The sequence below is a fragment of the Halictus rubicundus genome, chromosome 8 (genome assembly GCF_050948215.1).
Source record: "Halictus rubicundus isolate RS-2024b chromosome 8, iyHalRubi1_principal, whole genome shotgun sequence".
Taxonomy (NCBI): Eukaryota; Metazoa; Arthropoda; class Insecta; order Hymenoptera; family Halictidae; genus Halictus; species Halictus rubicundus.
The window spans coordinates 10,606,706-10,632,704 of record NC_135156.1 but is presented as its reverse complement, the minus strand read 5'-3'; the positions used below and the strand labels follow the sequence as shown (position 1 = coordinate 10,632,704).

The 25,999-nt window shown below is 48.7% G+C and overlaps 1 protein-coding gene across 3 annotated transcripts in view; it reads left to right on the top strand.

The window, feature by feature from the left end:
* The window catches only part of E75 (ecdysone-induced protein 75), a 184,890-nt gene that overhangs the window by 87,494 nt on the left and 71,397 nt on the right, over positions 1 to 25,999 (top strand). The window contains exon 1 of one of the 3 annotated variants that reach the window (XM_076792171.1): positions 21,847 to 22,019. The exons of the other annotated variants lie outside the window; for them this stretch is intronic. Coding sequence (XP_076648286.1) covers positions 21,863 to 22,019 — 157 coding nt within the window. The 5' untranslated portion in view covers positions 21,847 to 21,862. Of the gene's footprint in view, positions 1 to 21,846; positions 22,020 to 25,999 lie in introns of those variants that run through there. 3 annotated transcript variants of the gene reach the window in all.

The window sequence follows — 25,999 nt, the reverse complement described above, 5'->3', positions numbered from 1 at the left end:
CGATTTTATGACTGGTTTCCTTCCATTTAAGAATCCACCTGGCAAATGCACTTTCGCCATACGTTTAGGCTAACGACACTCGATTTCGAGTGTGTTTCATCTTTTGTTTACCGGATAAACGTGGAACTTTGAGATAGCGGTATATATTTGGAGCGAGGTTGGAACGCATAAAATAGGACCACCCGTTTCATGGTGACCTCCGCAATCTCCGACTACAAATACTTTGTTCTGCGCGTTAGGTCCGCGTCCGCGACAATACACCGGGACTCCGTCAGCGTGCACGCGTGCACGCATAATAAAGGCTAGGCCAAGCCTCTTCTCACTGCCGATAAAAATCCTTGATCCTAATGACGGGTCAGCCGTGCCAATTGGCCATAGGAATGAAACGGTTGCGCCTTCGAGGATGCTATCGCGGTGGAATCTCGCGTTGATAAGCTGCGCGAGACGTTATCGATGCGATCCGCCATCAGAAAAACGATTCTCGAAAACTGCGATCACCCTTTATCGATCCCTGAACGACAATTTATGTTCTCGAGCAGGGGTGTGAAATGACTCCATTTTGAAATTTATGTCGCGCTATTCTATACGAAATAAGTGCATAAACACCCGCAGCCTAAAATTTATCCTGATCACGACACTTGTAATGGCTCTAGCAAGAAATTCTATTAGGTGCGTATCGAATCAAAATAAAATAAAACTAATTTTCTAATATTTTGCAAACGCAGTCTGGTTAGAAAATTTTACGTGTACCGTGGATCTGGTGAAATCTTCGGAATCTCGTTAGGTTTTTATTCTTTTCGTTTCTGCGTTGGAAGAACGGCGTAAACGAGGATTTTATTGGTAGGTAATCGCACCCTGAGTTCATTAAGAGGCGATCATCGGCTCGATGGGTGGGGGTATAAAATTGAATCGGGGTTAGAAAGTAAAATGTCGAGGCGCGTCGGTTTGAAAAATAAAGGGGGGCGCGAACTCGGTGTGATACACCGGTGTCCATCAACGGTGCAACGCGCAGGCGCCGCGAAGTCGCGGCACACCACGCCGCGGCGGACTCACTCGCGCACCGCATCGCACGCCACACACAACACACCGACTAATAACGTGCAGGCTTCGATTTGCAGTTACCGCGAGGACCACGCGGTCGCCATAGAGGAAAGCAACAGCTCCGTTCTCGCCCGCGTTAGTCGTGTTTGTTGCGTGCGCGCGCGAGAGACAGAAAGAGAAAGAGAGAGAAAGACACCCGAGAGAGCACGGAGAGAAAGAGAAAATAAAGCGAGAGAGAAAGGGAGAGAGAGAGAGAGAGAGAAAGGGACACAGAGAGACAGAGAGAGAGAGAGAGAGAGAGCGAGAAAGAGGTTAAACCAGCCGTCCGTTAAAAGGGGGGAACTGTTTTCGAACGACACGTCCGCTGTCGCCAGAGCCCAGTCGACAAATCAAAACAAAGCCCGCGAGTTTCGCGCCCGGTGTCTCGTGGCCGCATCGCATCGGGGCGATAGTGAGTTGTCAACACGCAGTGGCGGATTGTTTCGAAGAGGTTCGCGCGGCTGACTTGCTCCGGTACTTCGGCTCTCGCATGAGCTCGTGTCGTGTTATGTCAATTCTGTTCGCACGTGAGACCACCGGGAGGACTATCGGAACGATACACCGTTGACGGCGCCGTAACGGAAACGAGAAACCGGTACAAGATTCAGTGCGAGAACGCGGGGGACAGTCGTCACCGAGAAATGACCGTGCAAAAGTTCAAACCCCGCGGGAGTGCATCGGAGGAGCAACAGTCCGGCGACATCCTGACACCGTCCAACGAGCCGCTGGACAGCGACAAAGAGCAATCCGGCCAGATCTGTTACCGTGGTGCACCCCAGGATAGCGAGAATCTATTAGGACGTGTGTTGGCTGGTAAGCTGCATTCTTTGATCATAGAGAGCATGCTAGAGACGTCCGGAGTACATTGGTAGCCACAACAGTCACCCACTTCTATTCGAATTACTGTACATTGAAAAGAAACGGATAAAAAGCGAGTGGATTAACTATCGTGGCCGTCGATGTACCCTGGGGTCTCTTCGTTCGTGGAGGCTTGGCTCTAGCGTCGAACGAAAGGAAGAGTTTATTTTCTCCGTGTTGTCAGATGACTCGGTTTGGAGTCGTGCGATTGTGTGCATGGTGGTCTAGCCAAAATGGTAAAAACATTCCTAATGTAGCCGTAGATCGCGATTCAGGTAGGAAGGAATAGAGAAAGAGGCGGTTTCACTTTCCAGCGGGGTTGGAATGTAGGTCGCGGGGCCCGGGACGAGGCTAGTTCGTTGCCCTCGGTCGGCGGCCTTCCACTCTGCGCTCCGGCAATTTTTCTCTCTCCTCGTCGCTCCGTCGGTCGCTCTCTTCGTCCGGCCAACGGTTCGCGTTCCCTCTCTTTTCGCTCGCAGTTCTAGCCTAGATAGTGAGTCTCTCTAGTGGTGCTCTCCCACCCTAGGCTCCTCCCCCCTTAGGTTCTCCACCAGGCTGTCCCTCTCCTCACCTCCCACCCTACGCGAGATCGCCTCCCCCTCTCTTTCTCTCTCTCGCTCTCCGTTCGCGAGTGCTTCCACGTATCCTCTCCTGCTCTCCCACTCGGCGGCGGTCTCGCTCTGTCCTGAACTCGTCGTGAACTCGGCGTATGGAGAGGCAGCGTCTGTGTCTCTTTCCCTCGCGTTGGTCCGTAGAACAAGAAAGTAGGTCGGTGGGGCCTTGGCGCGAGGCTAGTTCGTTCACCCTGCCTGGCCCGTAACTGGGGCAAGATGAAATTAACCGAGCGGCCTGCCACCTCGCCCCACCGCCTCCTCTCGCCTTCTCCTACCTCCGTTCGGCAAGTAGAGTGAACTCCGCGACTCGTGTGGCCAATCGCCGCCGGGCCGGTTCAACAAACTCGAACTGGGTCTCCCTGCCGACCCGCTCGTCCCTCGCCTACCCTTCCCCGCTGAGTAGTTTAGCTACTCGACCAACCTCCTCACCCACGGCTATCATCGAAGGTCACCAACACACTCTGCTCGCTCGCTCGCTCGCTCGCCCGGCTCGCCCTCCTATTCTCTTCTCGCGTAAAAGAGAGACTGACGCCGCCGCGGCTCTTTGTACAGTTACAATGAACCGTTCATAAGCGTTTGTGCCTACCTTTTTGTTCGCCGGCGACCTCCCCTATTTGCTATTTTCACCAGGGGGACCTGGACACCGCTGTTTTCGGCTGTCGCTCCAATTCTATCGCGTGGCCCAACCGTGCTGGGTAAGCGAGCCTCTAATGAGGGATTAGGAGTCCTAGCGACGACGGGAGGATGCAGGGGTAAACGTTGCTACCCCTTTTCGGATCACGCATGCTAGACGAACGCGCTGATTTAATCAGGGCTACCGTAGTGTGCACCTCGTTTCGCGTTGCGAGAGCGCACGCCGGCTCCAAGGGAGAAAGAGAAAGACACGGTGATAACTGTGACGAACGTGCACGCATACGCGTCACACGCACGACACGGCAAGGCACGAACACACAGGTCCGTTTAACCGGCTGAGAATTCTCCTCGTAGGCTCCGTTACGTAACCTCACGATAGTGAATTACGTGTGGACTACCTACTCGCGAGCTCCCCTCCGTGTCTCTCTCTTTCTCTCTCTTTCCCCGATTTCTTTTCTGGCCGATCCCTCTCCCGCTCTGTCCCCGGAGAAAGTACATTATGGCCGCGCTGCTGGACCGTGATCACTCTCGCTAGGAGCCACGGAATGCTTTCACCGTTTCCCCGCGCTGTTCCTCGTCACGGTGCATCCGCTGCCGGAGCACTGACCTGCCTCACCGAGCGCAACTACGCGGCGGGTCGAGTACGTCGGCGGCTACCCGTTGCACCTACCAATTGAATTGTTCCGTTCCGCTGGCCGTCGAATTCGGTTTGTCATGCCGACGCGACCATGCTAGAGATCGGGCCACCCTGATGACGATCGGTCGAAACGCTGGGCAAGACGCGTGCTTGATCTCTTTCCTCGGATCGCCAGCGACCAGACGCGTAATTTTAGCAACGCGCGACCCGCGCTGTCGCAACGCTTCCTTCGCACACCGTCTTTGCACCTTGGTGATGAAGCACGGTCTGAGGGTTACTCCGCTGTCGTCGACGCGATTTCAAAAGATGCGGGATTTGGGCGACTCGGACACGCTGATCGTTCTTGTACCTGTGGGAGGGGCCGGGGGTGGGGGAGCTAGGGGCGGCGGAGCGCCATCGGCCACTTGGCGTGTTCTGCTCGCCACGTGGTTTTCGTAACAGTGTTACGATGATTAATCTGTTCCTGACTAAAATGTTCCGCTCGGTTTCACAAACGTTATTCGCGGGTGCCGTAACGCGGCGCACGCTGGAATTAGACTGCATACCGTCGCGGCCCGGGTTCAATCTTCGACGGGATCTCTAGACCGCGCGTACCCTTTGCGCCGGGCCACGATCGTCGTCGTCGGGGATGAAACCAGCGACTCGAGAGTTCACTGATTTCGGATTCCTCGCGGTGGCGAGAAAAGGGCGAGGACGCGACGGCAAAGATAACACTCGAGATGAAAAGGCTGGTTTCGACACCGCGCGCGAACTCCGTTGGGCATTTTCTAATTGCGCTTGTGCTGACTACTGGCTAACCTCAAAAGCAAAGCACACGGGCAATGGCCTGGCCTCCTCCCGGTCCCCAGTGACCTCGATTGATGCGCTGTGTCCTCTCCCCCCAGTCCACGATTACCCCGTCCTCACGCCCCTCCCACGCTTCTCGTTCCCCAACCACCCCCCTCCCACCCCACCACCTGAGAGGAGCGTTGACTCGACATCGCCCAATCAGGGGCCGGTTCGTCGACTCTCTGAGCTGCTCTTGGGGTCGTTCTAATCTCGCAACGTACCTACGCCACAAGCCAAACCGACGAGAAGCCCGATAAGAGTACGACCTCTCTCCTCCTCCTCCCCTCCGCCGTCCACCCGTTTCCCTTCTCTGCGCGCACCCCCTCGCATCCCCGCATCACCGTCTAATCACTCGTCTCTTTTTCTCGCCTTTATTCCTCTCGGGCGATTCGCGCTGCGTGCAGCGCGAGCCATCCTCGATTCACTTCGCTCTCGCTTCTAGAGTATCACGCCAAGGTGAACAACCTCGAACCGTGTCGGTGCTGTTATCGCCCGCGAGCTTGGACCCTTATCACAAGACAGCGCACGTTCGCGCTTCTTCCATGGAGTTCGCTGAACCGCTTGCGAAAACTGTGTCTGCTCTCTCGGTCAGCGGAGCGACTCGACGGTTCTCAAAGCCGCGCGAACGAAAAGCGATAGTCCGAACGAACTATAGGGAAACCCAGAAAGTTCGAAATTGCGCGCATCGTTGATCGATCGAGCACAGAAATTCCGATAGAATCTATACCGGGCAATTTTTCGAAGCGAAGTTTTGCAAAGAATTTTCGCAACGGAAACGCGATTCCGTTCTAATTCTCGTGTTTCGAAAATCCTAGAGCCCGGACTCGCAACCGCCCGGCCTGGCCTTCAGCCTCGCGACTATTCAACTCCCCGGCTGGGTACTTTCGAACGCGGCTCGGGAAAGGACATCGAAACGCATAATTTCGTGTCACGGTTGCAACCGTCTTCGCAGTGATTCACGGCTCGCTTTCACCCCGCGCGTCGGGCGTGTGTGTTACCTCAGCGAGGAATGCGAATAGAGGATGGCTCGCGTAATAGGCACGTTCGAGACTGGTGACGTCTTTTTCCCTCGAACGGCGCCCGGCCCGATCGAGTCACGGTTCACCGAGAAGAAAGTAAGAGTGATCTGACCAGGAAGTTAAAACGCCGACGAAGGCGGTCCGGCCAGATGCCGATGAAAGGGACGCGTGTTCCTCTTTCTCCTGGGCCGGCCCGGTTCTTGCAGATTCACACGCGCCCACTTTCTCCGTCCCTCGGATCCTCTTCGGGGGCGAGATAGACTTTCTCTCTTGACGGGTGTCTCGTTAACTGGTTCCCACGGGATCAACGCCCTCGAAACAGAGCCAACCCTCCGATGATCCACGCGAGAGGGTAATATGGTTCATTGACGCACGACGCGTATCAGTTACAAGTGCTCAATTAGTCTTTATTAGCTGCTGATTAACAATGTTCGATGACGAATATGTCGTCTAGGAAAGATTCAGAATCTTCACTCTTAGATTTTGAATGTAGAGAACTGTTTCTGTAGCTTAGGGAATGGATCAGAAATTTGAGGATTACTGTGGTTTTTCGGTTTCACATCTTCAGCCAGCGGAGTCGGAGCGAGTTCAGCGAATTTTTCCAATTCCAGGGAGCCAGATCGAGCCAACGTGATAATGAAACGTACGATTACGGGTCTCGCGTATTTTACGGAAATTCGAACAAGCTTCACGACTACTCGCACAGTCAACCCCCGGAAACTCGGTTGAGGAGCCTGGCTATGGGCAAAGGGTGGTGGGTGGTCGCAGGGGCGAGAGGGTAGCAGCCTCTAGGGCAACGACCTCTGACCCACCAGCCAGCCCCGGTATTGCTACCCCTTTCCCCTCGCCGACTGCTACGTATAGCATTTCCACCAACCTGTCGCCCCGTGCTACAGATATTATATCAACACCGTAGCCATTCCCGTGTCCCCGCGCACCGCCGCGCCGCGCCGCGTCACGTCGTGTCCCTCTTCACTCGAGAGCTCGGTAATTTTGTCCCTTCGCTCGTTTTAAACCCTTGATACAGCGGGAAGCGGGTTTCTGTCGCGAGGCGTTTTCGCGCGCGAAAGACGCGGAGATGTCGCAGGATCCGTGTGACACGTGCCAGCTCCGACGACCGTGTTGCGGACCTCTTATCCCTGTAACCGAGCCTCCACCGGAGGCTGAAAGGATTCACGCGGGCATAATTGCCGAGAGCAGACCGTTCCGCAATTGAATTTCTTCGTGACGATGGCGACGAGGCAAAGCAAATTGTATGCAATAACCGTATCACTCTGTTAAGCTTCAATCTCTACGATGGCGGCCGAGTGTTCTAGAACCGTTAGCACGGCCACCGGATCATTTAAATTAACGGAAAGTCATTTTATGCAGCTTCGTTGTCTTCTCGAATCAAGTTGCTAAGCAGGCCTTCGGGAACCTCTCTTTCACACATTTTTATAGGGTTCGTGATACGGATATATGATGAAAGCTATATTTTTCCCTCTTAGCTGGGAGCTGTCCATCTTGCTACAATTGTTGCAGTGTTACGATATTTATTATCTGTTTTTCGGGAGAGCATAGATGAAGTCATAACACGTAGCTGCCCACCATCGCTTCAGAGATTCATTTGTGACATAGGCTGAAGTAGGCAATTATTGTGACTTATTATGACTATGCGTTGAATAGGACAGCTTCTTTCAAAAAGCAGACCGTATGTCCCATTGTAGTAGGGTGGACAGCTATTATGACATCAGCTATCTTCTTCCAAACAACAGAGACCGTAGACCCTTCGTAGTAGGGTGGACGACTATTATGATCCAGGGGTCCGTTCTTTGGAAAAAGGGGGCAAGTTTCAGCCATTAATCATCCCCAATTGTATAACGATCGGTCGCGAACCTCTGCAACTAGTCCAGCCATCAAACAATTGTCCTAGTGTTTCCGTATTCGCCTATCGCTGTTGACCCTCTAGAATTGTTAGCGGGTCAGCTAGGGAGCGACGGCATTAGCCGGGTCCCGAAATCCGGCCGCAATCGATGCCGTTGAAGTCAGCGTCACGTGCGCGTGCACAAAGCGGGGCCGAAAGCGTCGACACGCGTGTACGCGGCCGCGCCGCGCCGCCATGAAAATATCCCGGGGGCCGATAAAAGCTTCCTCGGTGATAGTAATTATCGTAATTCATCCCGGCCGTGCGTGGCCCAAAGAGCCTGGCGCGCGGCATGGCGTGTCGGGGGATGGTATGTGTGTGTGTGTGTGTGTGTGTGTGTGTGGGAAAGGGGAACGGAAGGGATCAGCAGGAAAAAGCGGTGCGGCGCTTTCCACCCGGCAGTTCCGCCGCGGCACATTGTGGGGGCAGGGTGGAACGGCCTCAATAACGTAAATTATCCCGCCAAACGTAGGCGGACCGTATATATCCGTGTCGAGTGGCCCCCGCGAAAATAGCAGAACCATGGACCGTCCGCCAGAGAGAGAGAGAGAGAGAGAGAGAGAGAGAGAGAGGGAGGGCGAGCGCGAGAGGGAGAACAGAGAGAAATAGTGACAGGGAGGGAGTGAGAGGAGGAGGAGGAGAGAGGAGGAGAATCGGAATCCCGGCCGGTGGGGAGAGAATCGTAGGAGGGAGTTAAGAGAGGAACAGCGCGGAGGCAAGAGAAAGAGAGATCCGCTGGCCTAGTTAGGGTGAGTGCTACCCTCGCCGGTCAACGACCCCGCGACCTCGGCGCTCGCAATCTGAGCGACTCTCCTCTCCTCCCCGCCCCTCTCTCCCCGTACCTCCTACACCCCCGCAACACCCCCTTTTCCCCCGACCGCCCCCGCACCGACACCGACGAGCATCACTTTCCGCGCGCATTTTCCTCGGCCTGATTAGACCACTGGGTGCGCGTTTCCCACCTCGATAATTCAGCCTTTTCTGAACTCCTCACGCCACCGTGTCATGCAAATATCCCTGGCCCGGCCGCCGCGTACTGCTCGGGGAGGAAGGAGGGCGGTTTTCGGGGTGAACTCTTGCGGGATCCCCGTTTTTTTCCTTTTTGGTTTTGACGTCATCGCGCGGCGCGCCGCCTCGCCGATATTGTATTGGGAGTATTATCGCTGGTACTTTGTTTGCTCGCTGAAATATGGGGGATTCTCTTTGTGAGCCTGGCCGAGTATCAAGGAAAACGCGGTAGACATTGTTTGCCCCAAGCTCTGGGGGCTTTAACCAATTTTTTCTATTGTTCCGGGCGTGTAGGTGGATTAAAGGACTCCCATTTTTGTCGTATATTGGGCTTTTTACGAGATATGATATTGAAGCGAAATTTTGTACATCTTTGTATACAATGCATGCACGATTTTACTTACCACTATATCTACCACCATCGGTCAAACGACCGGTATCGAATTTTGTATTTTACTATCATTGAAACTATAAAAATCTTATCATTTTTATACATTCAACACGCACTAGGCCCTTTTAGTACTCGGTAGGTTTTTGAAATATGACAAATGTATTGTAGCTTCAACTTCTTCGCATATATTACCAAGTCAACCTCTTGATTCTGCGTCTACGTTCCAACGTCTGTCAGCAAGTCATATTTTTCTCGTTTTAAAAAAACTGCGTGCAAAAACTGGCTAATATATCAATCACTCGGCAGTCCCCATCGGATCACAATAAATTTCCGGCAAATCCCGTCGAAAACTCGGGAAGAACGGTCGGAAACAGGCCCGAAGCACGCAGGTCAGTCGTACGCGTTCGGTCCGAGTAGAAAACGCGGCCAGGCAAGAGAAAGCAATTAACTCGTTCACTCTCGCTCGGGCTTTCGTTGGGCAATATTTCACGAGTCCGTGCTCGACATCTTTTTCGACCGTTGGTTTCTTCGGTTTCGGTGTTCCGAGTCGGCCAATAAAGAAACAACATAAAACCCCGTTCGCCGGCGCGGCGGTACGGCGAGCGAACGCCGAGCGAAAAGCCGAGGACACAAAAAAATGTAGGAGGAAGAAGAGACGCGTTCCAGTGACTTCCAAATTAGGAGGGAACTCGGGGAACGGGGAAAAAATGTGAAACATTTTACTGCTTTTTACGAACGCGCCGCGCCTTTTCGTTAATCCGCCTCCGGTTCGCGTCGACGTAGGTACACCGTTAAAAATAAGGGGATGAAAGACCCTGAAAAAAAAGGGGTGCTGCGAGACTCTAATCCTTTTGGTCTTTACGCGTTTACGAGCGGGTCGCCGGTTGTCTGCGAACGGTTTAACGGCCAAAGAAATTGACTTTGCGACTCTGCGAAGGAGCCTAGCTTTTTAAACCCTTTACCGGACGAGCCTATACCCCTTTTTTTTACCTTAGCTGACCGATATTGCCACGTCAGAACCCCTTTTCAGGCACAGTCCTCGTCCGAAATTGTCCCTCGCTTTGTTCTTTACCGTTCCCGGAAACACCACCGACCTCCCAAACCCTTCCCTTCATAAATCATCGATTTTTCCCTCGGAAATCGTGGAAACGCATTGTGCGAATTTCCACTTCTTTTCACTGCCCTACAAATTTTATCGGTGCTACCCTCAACAGGCGACAACAATATTCATGCCCGGGAAAGTTTTTATCGAGGTTGTAGTATATGAGACTGGTTTGCGATTTTACCGTTTGTAATAGGGAAAAGATAAATTGCTCCCCTTGGCTGGGTACATCGATTTTACAATTTTTCATCGGACCCGTGTACTCGATCAACAATAAATTTCACCGTCTCGAATTTATCAATCTACGAGCGTTCCTCGCGGCTAGATTTCGAAGCTAATTAGTCGATAGCGCGAGAATCTGATTAGCACCTGGCGCGGCTCGCGAAACAGAAAGTTGATAACCGGCTGGCCTAATCACTTTCTCAACACGGAGTTTCTCTGGAAGTTTCGTCCGAAGGATTTATTCTACTCGGTTGTTGCATGTCCCATTTTGTGTTTCGCAAAGAGTTCTCTCTAACGAAGTAAAAAATTGAAATTTACCGCTTAAATTTAGTATCCCAGCAATATTACTTTATCTAAAAATGATTACCTCTTCGAAAGCGTCGATTTACCTAAAAAATTTATGAAGACGAATAAAATTCGGTAAAAGAATTGAAATATACTGCTCAATCGATTAAAATCGTGTAACGAATAACTTAAAATTAATTTGGCAACGGTGTTGCTTTTCTACAAAAAAAAAAAAAAAAAAAAAAAATGATTACCGGTTCGAAAACCCAGTTTCATCGAAGAAATTCTGGATTTACAATGTTACACTTGATGGGTCTGAACAGGATAGCGATGAGAAGCCTAGAAAATCCGCGCGTCCAATTTCTGCAATACAAACTGTCCCCGTTTCCGTTAAGGCACTTGTTGAAACAGTATCAAAACCGGCCAAAACGATAACAGGAGGCCGGGGCTCGTGATCGGCGTCTGATAACGGGATACGTATCGGGGTGAACGAACGCGGCCGGGAAACTATGGGTGCCGTCCTTGAGTCCGCGACTCCACTATAATTAATAACAATCTCGCGGCGCGATCGGCACACGGCTGCGAAACGATCGTTGCGCAACAGATTTTGCGACAGTTCGCGGCCGCGCGAACGGCACCGGGATTAACGCACCCGCCGTAGAAAGTGTGCGAAATGCCACGACTTTCACATTCACCGGTGCCCCGGCAATTTACTTTCTGCGTCAATGCAATCCCGATGCGATTCCCTCCGATCGGTCCACTTTCGCGACCGAAATCGATCGTGCTGTCGCAACGCTGCTCACCGGAACGATTAAAAGCGATTTTCATCCGATTACACCTCGGCGATCACGATCGATGCTACAAAACATGAAAAGATGATTGAAAGGAGAAATTCTCGTACCGAAACGCCCAAGATGATTCAGGGATTTATGGGAATTCCATTGGTGATTTTATGATCGCTTCAATCATACTCATCTACAAGTGCATGTCACTTTTGTATATTGACTTTTGTATATTTGTTTTTTGTACATTTATTTTTCGCATTGAAGCTTCACACGTTCATGATTATCAGACTGCGGATTTTTATGCAAAATAAAAATTGATTCTTCCTGCGATAATTTTAGTAGGTTGATGGTAACATATCGATTCTTTTTTATTGTTTTATATTTCACCTAGTACCTTTTCTAATAATTAGACTGCGGGCATTATGCATTTATAACAAAAATGAGTAGGTGCAATGTGAAACAGTGGCAGGATAAAAAGGGGTTTAAGATTATCAGTTTATTATAATCAAGTTAATAGAATTATTAAAGGAGGAAACAAAATTCTATTTGATTTCGCGTAATCGAGGCAGACAATTTTGCAAAAAGATCCGCAGTCTATTGATTACGTATGAAAATTTAGATTACGTTATGAATCGACAATCTGTGACCTCCTCGATCCTCCAAATAATTTCGACGATTGAACAGACACTGGCAGCCCATTGCTCGCGATCGTGAGCTTTGCTTGCACCGTTTCTAATCCGCGGTTGCAGCAAAAACACCAGGTTCCTCTAAACAAAAAAAAAAAAAAATTAATAGCGCTAATCACAGCGTGTCTTTGCGATCAGCGAGCCGATCGAAACCTTTCACGACTTCGGTGAACGTACGGTAGCCGTCAATTACGATAATCGACGTACGTTAATCGAGGGTGTTGATCGGAACAAGCGGGAAAAACTGAAATCAGCGAAACGCGCTGACGGAAAGAGCGAGAAAAAAAGAGGGAAAGAAAGAGAGAGAGAGAGAGAGAGAGAAAACTAGATGACGTGTGTGGATCGCAGAGCGATTATCCTCGTTCGATGTCGACGAACCACTTGCTGCACGGATTCCGGTTCCGAAGGACGCGGGCGCCGATCCGCGACCAACTCCTCGCGATCGGCCGAGAAATCGCCGATCGCAGTGATTTTTACCGGGCTCCCATTGCATCTCGTTATACGCTACTCGTCCGGCAGCCGGTTTGTGCAATATGCAAATACGCCCGCTAACGGTTAATCACCGCACCGGTGAGTAACGCCGGCGACAACGAGACACGCACCGACGCGCCAGATCGTTTCATGTTACTACTTTTTTTCTCTCTCTTTCTCTCTCTCTCTCTCTCTCTCTCTCTCTCTCTCTCTTTCATTCGCGGTCTCGTTGCCTATTTTTTTTCTAACGCGTGTTCGAACGTAATTACACGCAACGACAACGTACGGAACGGTCTTCTTTAATTAGATAGCCGCGCGCGAGATCGATTATATTCTTCCCTTCACTGACGGCTGCTGACTATTTATCCTTCTTTTTTTTTTGCCAGCTGATTGATCGATCTTTTACTTTTACAATGTCGTTTTATGGACGGGAACTGGATCGACGGATTCCCGAGGTCTAGCCAGTGTTTTATTATAATTTCACTGCGGATGTGTTTGCGCAAGATCGGAATTTTCTGAAGTGACTTAGAGGTGGAGATGTCAGATAGGTGTGTATTTAGTAGCCAACAAAAATGACACGAAAATGGAACAAAAAATGAACGAACGCGATTTAAAGTAGCTAATTCTGTTCGAAAAGCGTTCAAACGTGCCGAGCCGGCGTTCGCACGCTGTCGCCGGAGTTAATTTTCAAAATGAGACAAAAGAAAACTGAATAAACCTGATTTAAAGTGGCTAATTCGGTTTAAAAAGCGTCGGAACGCCCAGAGACCGCGTCCGCACAGTCGCCAGATTTAATTATCCTCGCCGGTACAATTTCAAGCAGTTCACTCAGGATATCTATAATTAGCGCTAGTTGGAGCATTATTTTAAGCACGCCGGTGTATTGTGTCCAATTTGGCCTCGCTTGTAAACTCGTGTTTTTCGTCACGTCTTTTTTCCAAGAGAGAAAGAGAGAGAGAGAGAGAGAGCACGGCTAGAGAAATTAAAAGAAAACTTGACGCATGCTCGAAGTCCATTCAATCACGCTATCTTCGTTCTCGAAATAGACCCGCTGTGTCACGTTTTCCGCCCTGGCGTAGGACGAAGGGTCATCATCGATGTCCCAGGGGTGCCATTTCACTCCCACGCGTCTGGCTTTCCTCTATACACGTGGCTGACCTGCGAAATATCAAGCTTTTCTCCTTCATTTAGTCGCTTATTGCATTTCCTGCTTCGAAATTATTCTAGGAGGCGATTGATGGTGAACTCTAACCTCAAAACTGTGCACAAAGTTTCTCTAATTCGTAGGTGTCGGAAAGATGGTAATGTCTGAAGCGTATAAGCTATTATTGTCTCATGTAATTCTAAAAGTGTGAATCTAGTGTTTAATATTCTATACTTTCTAGAATTATTTTTAAAATCTATAAAATTTTACTATTATCCCATTAGATTTGTATTGTAAAAGAACTTTCGAGTCGTGTATTCTTCGCGAGGCTATTTGCCAGTCGCTTTTAAATTCGTGAATCGAAGGCTCGCTTTAACATGCAATTGAAATTTCCATCGAATATCTAATTTCTCTTTAATGCGTACGATTCAAGATCAATCAATTCCCGGTACGGTATCGGCCAGTTCGCCATTCATATTGTACTCGCAAATTATGTTCGACTGCAACGTACGGGATGTAGTGAATGAAAAACGAATCTATAGGGTATGCGCAGTATCCGACTCCAATATCAGAACTAATTTACGGAAAAATATTTTTTCGTTCACAGAATAGGAGTGCTTACAGGCAATTCGAGGAAAGCCATAACTTTTACCTGTCTTCGCGGTCCAATGACCCGGTCCACTTCCGAAAGTAATTGCCGCGTGCGGGTAGATACGCGACCGTCATAACGCAAACAAATCTGCGAGTCATTGCTCGTCAATATGTCTCCGAGCCGCGCGTGGAATCCATTAATCACGATCCGATCGCGAATTCACGAGGTCCCCGAAGCTTCCGGGGATAGTCGGTTCGAATCGCCGCGATAAAAGTAACGAGGAAATCGGCTTATATTAAATTTCCCGGCTTTGCAAGACAGATATCTCCGGGTGCAATAAAGATACCGTGTCCTCCCCCGCACTCCTATCCCCTTTCTTTCGCTCGTTCGACCCTAGAAATCCCCGGGGTTGGTGGTATCGGGTCGCGGGGTCAACGAACTCACCGCGATCCCTAACCCAGTCAACTGCGTCACAATTTCCACGTTGCAACCCCCACCCTCCACCCCCGCCGCCTCTCTTCATTCTCCTCTTGTTTCTGTTTATGCGTTATCGTCGGATCGATTCCGCTGAATTAGAACACGCACCGATCACCTGATTGTCCCAGAATCGGCCTACGATCCTCCTGCTCGAGCATAGTGAAACGAAAGGCCCGTTTCCACAGAAAATATTTCGCTCAGAAACAAAACTGACAATCTTGAAGTCCCATAGAAAATAACAACGAAAGAAAATTCTCCGCTTTCAGCTGCGTCTCGATTCACTCGTTGCATTTAAATACACAGGGTTCCCTCGGTCTGGAATTTTTTATTAATCAAATGAGGCGAACCTATTTTATTCGAAGAAAATTCTCGCTAGACCTGAAACACAAAAATAGTGTCTTTTCCTCCTTTAAAGGGAGAAAAATTGTTTACGATAGAGAAGCAAGCAAACATGTGAGGGGGTCTTGCAACACCCACAATAGGCTTAAACGAAAGAGCGAGAGAGAGAGAGAGAGAGAGAGACTTCCTTCGTCAATTAGAAGGGGAAGAGAAAAAATGAAAGAAACTATCCCATGACCGGGTATCAGCATGCTCGAGCCGTGCGAGTGTGCAGTTTTCACTTTGCACAATCGGGCCGTGCGTGCATTCGGTCAGTGGAATCAGTCCAGACGCGCAAGAGAGGTTTCATCAACCGTTGCATTATGCAACTATTTCATTAACGCGGTGCGCCGCGGGTCTTTGACCCGGGGCCAGGAATAGAGCGGTCCGGTAAAAAGGGGGAAAGAATAACGTCGAAGTTGCCGGAGCTTTCTCTATTCGCGGCCGCCCCCCTTATCCGCCGATCGATCTGCCATTTCGCTCGGCAGTGCAACTCGCACACCCTCGATTCGTGCACTCGTTTCGCCTTCCGTCCCCTTGCGTAACGGCGAACGATTGCGTGTTGCTACGGCGCGGCGTGTGCATACGCTACGCACCGCGCTGTCCGCTAAACGGCACCGGCGAAGGAAGCCTATGCGAACGACTTTTCACTAGATTCTACAATCGGTAACGGAAATTTCCTGCCAATTATTCTAAACCCAAGCAGCCACTATTCTAGATATTCCGTTTTAACCCTTTGCACTCGAAGCTATTTCGACTCCAAAACGAAACATTTCTTCCGACCTAGAATATTTCCCACCTATATATATTTTTTTTTTCATGTTATACATACGAAAATGGTGGAATTTACTCGTACAATACTGAAATGTTTAGTAATTTATTAAAGAAATTTAATAATCTGAAAGATATTTTGAATAATGATATAGCAAATTTTAGTGATTCCTTATAGTCGCCATTCGAGTGCTCAGGGTTAATCCCTTGAGAGACTACTCTTCTCTGTGTAAGTTGGTTACAATCATTACTCTGTAACATTCATTTAATGAACTCATTGCGCTCAAAGCTATTTCGATACCAGTACTCGCACATTTCATCCGACCTAAAATATTTTCGTTACATATGAGCTTTCTCACTTTGTTCCATCCCAAAATAAAAATTGTCTGCATTAATTGCAAGATACAGGAGCTACATAAATTAAACGAGTGTAAATTAATAAAACCGTATTTTAAAGTTCCTTAAATGTCTTTACCGTTCTTCATTTGATCTCATTTTCGTCATAAATGCATAAAATCCACATGTGACCTTTTTCTTTTCGATTTATCCATATAAAATCGAGCGTATTGAACTGTAGAATAGTAATTTTTACTGGTGCCTTGGAGAGGACGGTCGAGTGCAAAGGGTTAAAATAAATGCAGTACATTGCGTCTGGAAAAAAAAAGAGAAAGTATACTGTTTTTTAGATATTTCACGAAACAATATTGGTGGTCGACCTTTCAAAAAGATGCGTTAGTACCGTACCATAGCAAATAAAAGTCTTTGCTAACAATAGTAATTGTTGAGACTGTTTAAGACGGATTGTTTAAAAAACGTGGCAGATATCTGCGGTTTCGACGACTCGTCGCAAGACCAGGTTAGATCGTCTCGATTTTTCAGCGACGTCGAAGAGCGGGGAGCGAGAAAGAGGAGGCCGAAGCGTGGCCCGAGGCGTCCTGTAACCATGAAGTTTACAACACGCCGGCTGTAGTGCTTTCACTTTCCGAAAAGCACCGATTGACATCACCGCGGCACGCCGCACGGCGTTGTCATAGTTGTCGTCGTTGTCCCGGATTGCCTCCGCGGATCCGTTCGACTTCCGGCAAACGGGCCGCCGCGCCGGTTTCGCAAGCAAATTTATTTGGTCCGTCCGGCTCTCTGCGATCCAACCATCGTATCAAATCGACTTAAACGGTTCAATTAACCGGCTCGTTTGTCGAATCGTCCTGGTCGAGCGTGTTCCCTCCCTTCAACTGCTCCACATCCAGCCACGCTCGATCGAATCGGTTTCCGTAAATTCACTCCGCGATTCGAAAACTGACAGGCCTCGGTCGCCTAATCAGGGTCGATCAGTGTTCTCCCGAAAAGCGTGTCACAAACATGGTTTTCCAGTGAACATGTTCAGGGCGACGAGATTAGGCCTTACGCTAATAACCAGGTACCCGGGCAACCACTTTCAATGCCTTCCTCTGTGTAACTTTTTTAATATTTCTGTCGGCAAATAGCAAAATTACTATACATAGATTTCTGGTTTTAGAGGATCGCTGTACTGCGGACTTTGATGCATTTATAACAGGAATGAGTACTGTTTTCGTCTGTATAAAATTATTAGAAAGAGAAATAAATGTCTATGCAGCTCCTGCACTTTGCAATCAACGCAGACAATCTCTATTTTGCATGAAAATCCGCAGTCCAATGATTACATGTTATTTTTCATTTGAGTCTCGTAAATATGCACTGAAATAAAGTGCAACGTCGTCGAATATCGTAGCAAATTTTGGTTATTGACACGAGGATTACGGGTGCCGGCTGCGTGGCGGAAATTGACGCGTGATGACTTATGTAAAACTGTGAGCTTACATAAATTCGTTCGTGTCGAAACTCCGTCGCGCACGTGTACTAGAACCGCGTCTGTTTTTAGAGGAAAAGATTCCAAGCAGACATTTAGCGTCCTCTAAGTTTGAGATGTGACTTCTTAAGAACTAGTATTTAAAAACAAAAACCTGAGAAAAAGTTGTCCAAAATTATTTCGGACAGTCAAACCACACGAAAAAGTCCGTTGTACACGCGTTCACCCTGCAAGCATACGTAGTAAAACTAGTTGAATTAAAATTCAAGACGAGCGCGCCGCTAAAGAAGTTGTAAGTCATCAAGCGTCCTAAATCCTCCATAGGAAAAACGGTCGAGGTGTTATCCGCCGCCATGTTGGTTTCCGCGACGTCATTGGACAGAGGCTACCCCATTCTTCCCCTCGCTGTTCTCACTGCGATTGTCCCACGGCGGGACCAGCCGAATCGAGAATTTCTGCAGCGATCCTGTTGATTTTTCATCGGCGAGGTCTCCGAATCGTGGAAGTCGCTCGCTCGAAAGGTTCATCGAAAGAGGTCGAGACGCGTCGAGCGGTTCGTCGGAGACATGTGGAGGCGAAGGAGAGAAGCGAGAAAAAAAAAAGTTGCAATCATACGTATATCGAGGTCGTTCGCCGCTCCACTTTCCAGGCGTCGATATTAAAAATTAGCGCGGCTTGGTCCGCCGGCGATTAAGGAGGCGACGTGGCAGATTACAGGGAAATTCTTTGAAGGATAACGAGAGTGAAGAATCCGGGGCGGTCTGTGGCAGATGCGCCGCGGGAACCGATTTTTCTTCGTTTCCTCGCGATCGGAGGAGAAAGGACGCGTTTCGATCGCGTCTCTCCCTCTCTCTCTCTCTCCCTCTCTCTCTTCGTTTCCCTCTCTCTGTCTTTCTATCTCTCTCTGGTTGGTCGTGTTCACTTCTCCGTCCTCGTCTATCCACACGATGGTCCTTCTCGATCTTTCCGTGCGGACGCATGCGTCAGTGATCTCTCAAGGCCTTCGCGCATTAACGCTGAGTGCTGTTTGCTTCGTCCCACTTTCCTTAGCGCCCGGTCAACGACCCGGTAGGTAGGTGAGTTTCCAAGGTGCACCAACACCGAGCACTCGTCCCTCGATTCTATTCCATTCGAGAATACGCTGGCGCAGTGTCTCTCAAGCACCTCGGTGTCTCACCCTGGAATCGATGCTCATCCCGCTGGGAGATTCACGGTTTTCTCTCCGCTCCTGTTCTGCCCTGCCCCTGTCCCTGCCCCTGCCCCTGCCCCTGCCGTGACAAACGGCATCTCATCAGCCGGCCGGGATTGGCTGGAAGATGTTTTTCGGTTTAGGTCGGTTTAAGTGGGCTTGGGAATTGCGCCCGGTTTTTCTTCACTCCCGACCCCGTGCTTGATGAATCGAGCTAACCTCCTGTCACGAGACCACCCCGGATGGAGTGGACGTCGTGTTTCGGAGACGAGTGGCGCTGGGAATTACCGTCCCCTAACTTGACGCAATCTGCATCTCTTTTGCTACGTGGCCGGTTCGGCTCTCCTGCCCTTTTATTCCAGACTTCATCATCTTGCTATTTTTCTTGGGATTTATTAACTCTCAGGCATAGGTGTCGCTATAAACGACATGGAATTGCTGAAGTAATACATGACCCATCTATTTAAAAAATTAGCGTCAACAATTCTGATAATTTCAAATATTGTCACCATATATTACATATCTATACATGTATTATATTATATCATATCATACGCTTTTATTAAAATTTACAGTCGCTGACTTAATATCCGGACACCCTTAACACATAAAAAGTTGTAAAAAACAGCTTTCAGTATTTTTAATTGTCCTAAGTCCCCCTCCCCCAAAAATCCAAATTGCATGGTCCAGTATTAACACTTTGACTGCCAAACTAAAAACCTCAAAAATCCCACAAAATCAAAGTAAGTTATTTAATGAAATAAAAATCGAAAAAAATTAAATGTATGATATTGAGTAGTCCTCCAACTTTCTTTTATTTTACAGATCCTAATAAAATTTGGTACAATTATTATATTAACGTGAAAATTCAATTTAAAACCTGGACAAATAATTCCGTCACCCACGTATGGGTGACATGGCAGTCAACGTGTTAAAAAAGTTACCGTCTTTTTAAGACTGTCCGAATATTAATTTCAGTGGCTGTATACATATATATTTTTACATAGCAGTTTACAGAAACCAGAAGCGCGTACGAGTAGCAAACTTGATATTTTTACGAACAATTTTCTCGTATAAAGAGAAAATTTATTTTTTTGTTAAACAATATTTGCTGGAACCGTCTATTAATTGAGCGATGAAATTTGAGGAATGCTGAAATTGTTGTATAACAGCGATCGGAGAATGTTATGTGAAAAATGGAGAAAAAGTTAGGGGATGATAGCGAGCCGAGGGTCTTTCAACTCACGGCAAGTTCGCACGCGAACGACAATTGCGAAACGGTTCCGCCGCGCTCCGCTGCGAGGCGCCACAATCCTTTTGCGAATCCCGGGCCATTAGTCGGTACGACAGGAAATTCGCGACTCGTGAGTCGGTATCGGGATGTGCAAATTCCTCCTGATAACGTTATCGCGTAATAGATACCGAGAGGACCGTTTCCGCGCCGCTGGAATGCGCGGGATCTTTGAATGGCCAGGTGGACGCTTCCAGCGTGAATAGTATAGGGGTTCGCATACCTGCTTAGGAACCTTGCAGCAGGTATAGGGATGAAGCAAAGGGAAGTCGATGAATACTTGGACCTCGTAAAAGGCAAAAGATTTTCGTTTACATTTCCTTTCATAATGGGGAATTCTTGGTCTTCGAAAATACAAAGGGGTTTTACGACTTTCTGAAAATTTTATTTTGTGATTACAGTTAGTTAAGCAATCACGAACAAGTTTATCTTACCCATAAAACAAGGTAACTTTCTTCGCTTGCTTTGTACAGAAAATTGCAAATTTTCTATGTGACCGTATCATTTAAATGAAATTAGAAGTTCGAAAATGTAATTATATTTTGAAGAAAAAATAAAATTGCTATTTTTATATACAGCTCGTAAACTTTAACATTTTTGGGGATCTATTTCCTGCCCTCCGCTCGTAAACATGGACAAAAGTGCCCAATTATGCAACAAGAGCGACACGGAAATAGCGAAACAAGAGTGGCTTATTTGCGTACTCCAGATTACAGTGCTCCAGTATAGTTGGAGTATAAATATTTCTAGTGAATTGTTAATTCTTGGTTACTAACGTTTTTTGTTTTTTTTTTCTGTTACAGGTAAGTCGATGTTCATCTTACTGCCGTGCCCCTCCCGACCCGTAAGTAACTTGTGTGCTAATCGCAGATTAAACGATTAACTCGAATCTCACGCAAAATCAGCTCGGCTCGAACCGTTGTATAAATAGACGGCTTTGTATCAAAGTCAAGTTTCAGGTTAAAGCTTACCACCTAAGGGGTGGGATTAAAAAAAGACATTCTCGACCACTATATCAGGTCAAGTGTTTATCCACTTTGAACAGTTGCTAATAATTGCAAATTCGATTGCAACTCATTTTTGCGAGAATAAAATATTAGGTCATCGTGTAAGCCCTCTTTCACTTGTTACAAATGTTTTGGATATTATAAGATCCAACATGAAGATTGAAAATTGGAGATCCATCCTAATTGAGGTTTCTTAAAACACGTGTTATTATCTTAAACTTAAAGTTAACATGAAACAACGACACGGCTTATGGGGTGACCTGAAATTTCACTGATTCAACACAATTGGAGCGAAAAGTCGCAAGCACGAGCCGTATTATAAATGCCGGGCTTATGAAACATTATCTTTCTCTGCGAACTCTTTAGGAACCATACTATCCCGTGCATATTCACCCCGTCTAAAAGCCGGATCATAAAAATGCTTGGGCAAACAGGGTCCGTGCGTCATCAGTCCTACGCAGGAAGCGGTCACAAAAGAGCACACCTATCTGTCCAAGAAGGGTCACTTAGACCAGCTTGGGATCGCGTGGGTACAGTGACGCTTGCGCAAACAACAACCCCGCTCGATCCACCCCTCCACCCCATTCATGGACATCAACCCTCGAGTACGCGCTGCCTACCATTAGCACCAACAGTGTTCGACACGTTGTCATTAGTGCGGGTATGTCAGCGATCGTCGCGTGCGATGATCCGATCAAAATCGAGATCATCGATCAGAACATGAACCCTGCCGGCAGCTTCTACCCCATAGACGTGTGCGAGGCCACCATCGCGATCACTGAAACGCAGAATCCCGAGAGGCGTCAACAGCCCGTCAAAGGTTCGTCTTTGATTTCCTTTCAATCATCTCTCGGTGTTATGTCATCCCGAACCTGTGACATTATCGCACACGTCATGCTGCACTCCCTCATCAAACTGTCTTGCTCATAGGATCTTTCAAACATGGATTGCTGAAATGACCTTAGGACGTTGTACCTCTGGAATACAACTTGTTGTTTCCTAAGTTGGCTATGGTATACTCATAGTTGTTCTTGTAGATTCTTAGAAACTGATCATGCAGACAGTGTTTCATGAAGACTTGGAATCTCTTTGTCAATTTGGTGAGGTTATTTTCATCTTAACGTCCTCGCGACTTGCTGCGCGCAGGACCGATATCATGGTTGATTAGCTGCTGGTGTTTAGACTACATTGTGCAATCGAATAAAATATTAATTGCTGCACGAACATCATCATAGAGGATTAGGAGAAGTACATATGGAAAGTATTGTTTTTCATACGAACAAGATCGATAAACCCTTAAAAGCATCAGTGTTCTATGCTACAGGGTGGCTATTTAGAGTACATCGTCTGGACCAACAGATTCTGTAGAATTTTCATCATCGAAAGTTATCGACAGTATCTTTATTTACTGGGCCGTTAGAAAATAAACACGCTGAACAAAGTGCGAGGCGCAAGTTCTCGTCAAGAGCCAAAGGAGGAAGCGAGGAGGATCTAAATAGACATTTTATCGCATCGTTGCTGATCCCTCGGATATTCCCGGGATCGTTTCGCATATGCGGTTACCCCCTTTCGCCGGGAAAAGCTTTGACACTGAGGCGTATCGATTTTTCCTCGAGCGGGGCTCACGTGCTCATTGACATTGACATTGCCCGCTACCACGGCCAGTCTACCTGCCACCTAGCGTCAGCGAACCGATGCGTACCTGCCGAAGAACTTCCACGAAACGCTGCCCGATGGCGCTGCCAGCGTTCAACGATTCACCGCTCCTCGGCGTCTATCCCTCGGCGTGTTTCTCAAGTTCACCGTCTTTACCCAGGAAAATGACCTCCCGGGACAACACGACGGAAGCAATCTTCATAACGGCCCCGCTAACTCCCAGTCGAAGTCGCGGAATTAATTTCTGGTATGGTCGCTAACGACCATTTCGAGGGGCCAATTCTGCTCGAACTTTCTCGAGTTTCGTATTAGTTCCGAAGGAATTCGGGCCTGTTGGGAGCCCGAGCACTCTCTGACCGCTCTCGGCCGACCAATTAGCCGACTAAGCGACTTAGTCACCTGGCCACTCGAACCACCCAGGTCGCATAATCACTCGGGTATTTTAACTACCCCAGCAATGTAGCCACTTGGACACTCGAACTACTTCTAGGTAGTTCGGCCGCTTACGCAATTTAATCAACGGACCGCGTCAAACTGTACCGAACTGGGAGTTTACGACGCTCGAGCACCCAAGGGACGCGACGGCCATCGTGCAGACGATGGCTCAACAAGTTAGGATTTAACAACGGAAGCGACGAAATCGATAGGCCATTGAACGTCGAAGGCGAATGGATCGATCGTGCACCACGGCGTGTTTTTGTGGAACGAGAATGTGCCGATGGCCCACATTTTTAACGGCACGACAGATTTCCCAACACGGTCTGGCCGAAACGCCCAACGGGGTCATTGCGCAACGGTTTACGTCGCTTTATCCAGACTAGAGCCCTGGCAGCATTACATAAAAGCATTTATCTGTCAGGAGCCAAACTTGAGTCCTGTTGAGCGACGACCACGATCGGCACGCCGCGCCGGATCATCGCGCCGCTATTTCTTTCGGGCCGGTTTAATTAACCCCAGCACGACCCATCCTGGGTTCAGTTTCGTTTAACACTCTGAGAGATAAGCAGCCGAAGAAATTTCAGTTGCTAATCGTTACCATCGGACGCGATAACGAGGTAAATTTCGCAATCGACAAGAACTTGGGACGAACAGGTGCTAAGGTAACGTTGTCGTCACGTCCTCTGGAATCGATGTACCCCGAATTGATGTACCTCCAGAGTCGTAAAGATTTCAAGAAAGTCGTAAGATTCCTTGTTTGGCGCACTTTCCCATTCCGACCAGCCGGGAACTTGTTCGCGCAACATTGACGGGATCGTTATGCCGCTCGCCGTTTAATCCCTTTTTAATCGAACCGCTCAGGTGTGTAGGCGCGAGCCGGACATCTGATCCCGATGGAAGGCTACAGTCACCGCGGCCCTGAGTCCGACGAAAAAAAAAAATCACGTAATAATAGATACGAGCGTGCACCAGCGGCGGCCTGGCTCTTGTGTTTCGCAACGCTTCACAAAGGCTCAGGGCCGTTGTTCTATGACTACAACAACCGCTCGCGAGGTCTACGCCCGCTATCGAGGCCTCTTTATCCCTTCGCTTCGCTATTCAAAACTCGCTGTTCTGCGTCCCACATCATGCGCTCGAAATGACGCGACTTCCGGGACTCCGTCGCCGGCGCTCGTTACGATTCCGAGGCACCGTTCAGGATGACACGACTCCATCGCCATGACATTCGAGCACTTGTTCCCACTGACTCCTTTTTTTTCTCGTAACGGTGTACCTTAAGTACCTTAAGATCAGAAATTATGCGACGGATTACGCTCGGACGAAAGGAAAAATGGAATCGGTGTGACCGGGAATTTGCGGGTGGATGATCCGACGAGGATTCTTTGGACTGACTTATTATTTGGAAGACGATGCAACGTGTTTCGGTCTTTTAAGAAAATGAACGAACAGGCGAAATTAGAGGACTGAGGTTCTCAACGAAGCTAACGTAAGGTGTCCCGAGTAAACGGGAACGAACGAATGAGTTCGGCAACGAGGGACAGGTGAATTTGGATGTACTTTCTAACAAAGATCAGTAATATTTATCAAGAAATTGAAGGGTTGTAGAGGATCGAACTCCCGAAGGAAGCTAACCCCCGCAGACTCACTGGGTATTGGCCAACATTTTTGAAGAAATTGAAGGAACGGGGGATAGTAGGGGATCGTGGTCCCGAAGGAAGCCAAGTGGCGGGATTCGTAGCGAGTAAACAAGAGCGGCCTAACGAGTTCACGCAACGAGAGGCCTGATTGCAAAATTCTCGGTTGCGAGCGGAATTCGGGGAAGCCAGTTGTTGCGGATGCCTCGGACGCGTCACGTGCTGGCGCGTGTACAAACGGAGAGCCTGGACTCTCGATCAGGATGATGAATCGCGTCAGGACGCCGGTGGCTCGACGTAACTGGGACGAAGTCCCCGAGGCGCCGGGCGAATCGTATTCTCCGAGGAGCACCGCATAAAAACCGAAAAGATCTGCGCAGCTACGCGGAGAGCGAGGTGAGAGTGCTTTCACCTTTCTCCCCGGTTGTCTTTCTCTCGCTCGCACCACCCGGGGACTTGCCAACCGGCTCTCTTTCTCTCTTTCCCTCTATTTCTCTCTCTCTCTCTCTCTCTCTCTGGCTTGCTCCGGCGTCGCTTTTACTCTCGATCGCTGCTACCTGCTGCCGACTGCTCCTCCTCGGAGAAAGCAGGTCTGACCCCGTCGCGTTTCCGACGACATTTCTTTCCCGGCGGCTTCTTTCTCTCCCTCCTTCGAAATTCCCGCCGCGTTCGACTCGTGAGCTGACTCATCCTCCGGTGAGTTATGTCATATCTGCCTCCAGATAGACGCCCGTTCAGTGGGTCACACAGTCGACGCCGGGGAACCGGGACACCGATAGCGTTCAGGCTCCTTCGGATTATCTCAAAGGTCCAATTTCGTGCGAACGCCTGTTGCGACTGCTATCTGCAGGAATGATCATAGTTCATAGTTCGTAGGAACGAAGGAGCGAGATCCTTGATCACCCTGTTTTTTCAGCGAGCGTTAATGGGCTCGCTTCTTTGTTATAGATTTACGTATCGCGGCGATGAATCACGGCGATTGAATAACTCGTGCACAGTTTCTTAATCATTATACGTATCGATAGACCACCGGAGATTGCGGTCGAGGTATTTGCGGTCACAGGTGGAATGA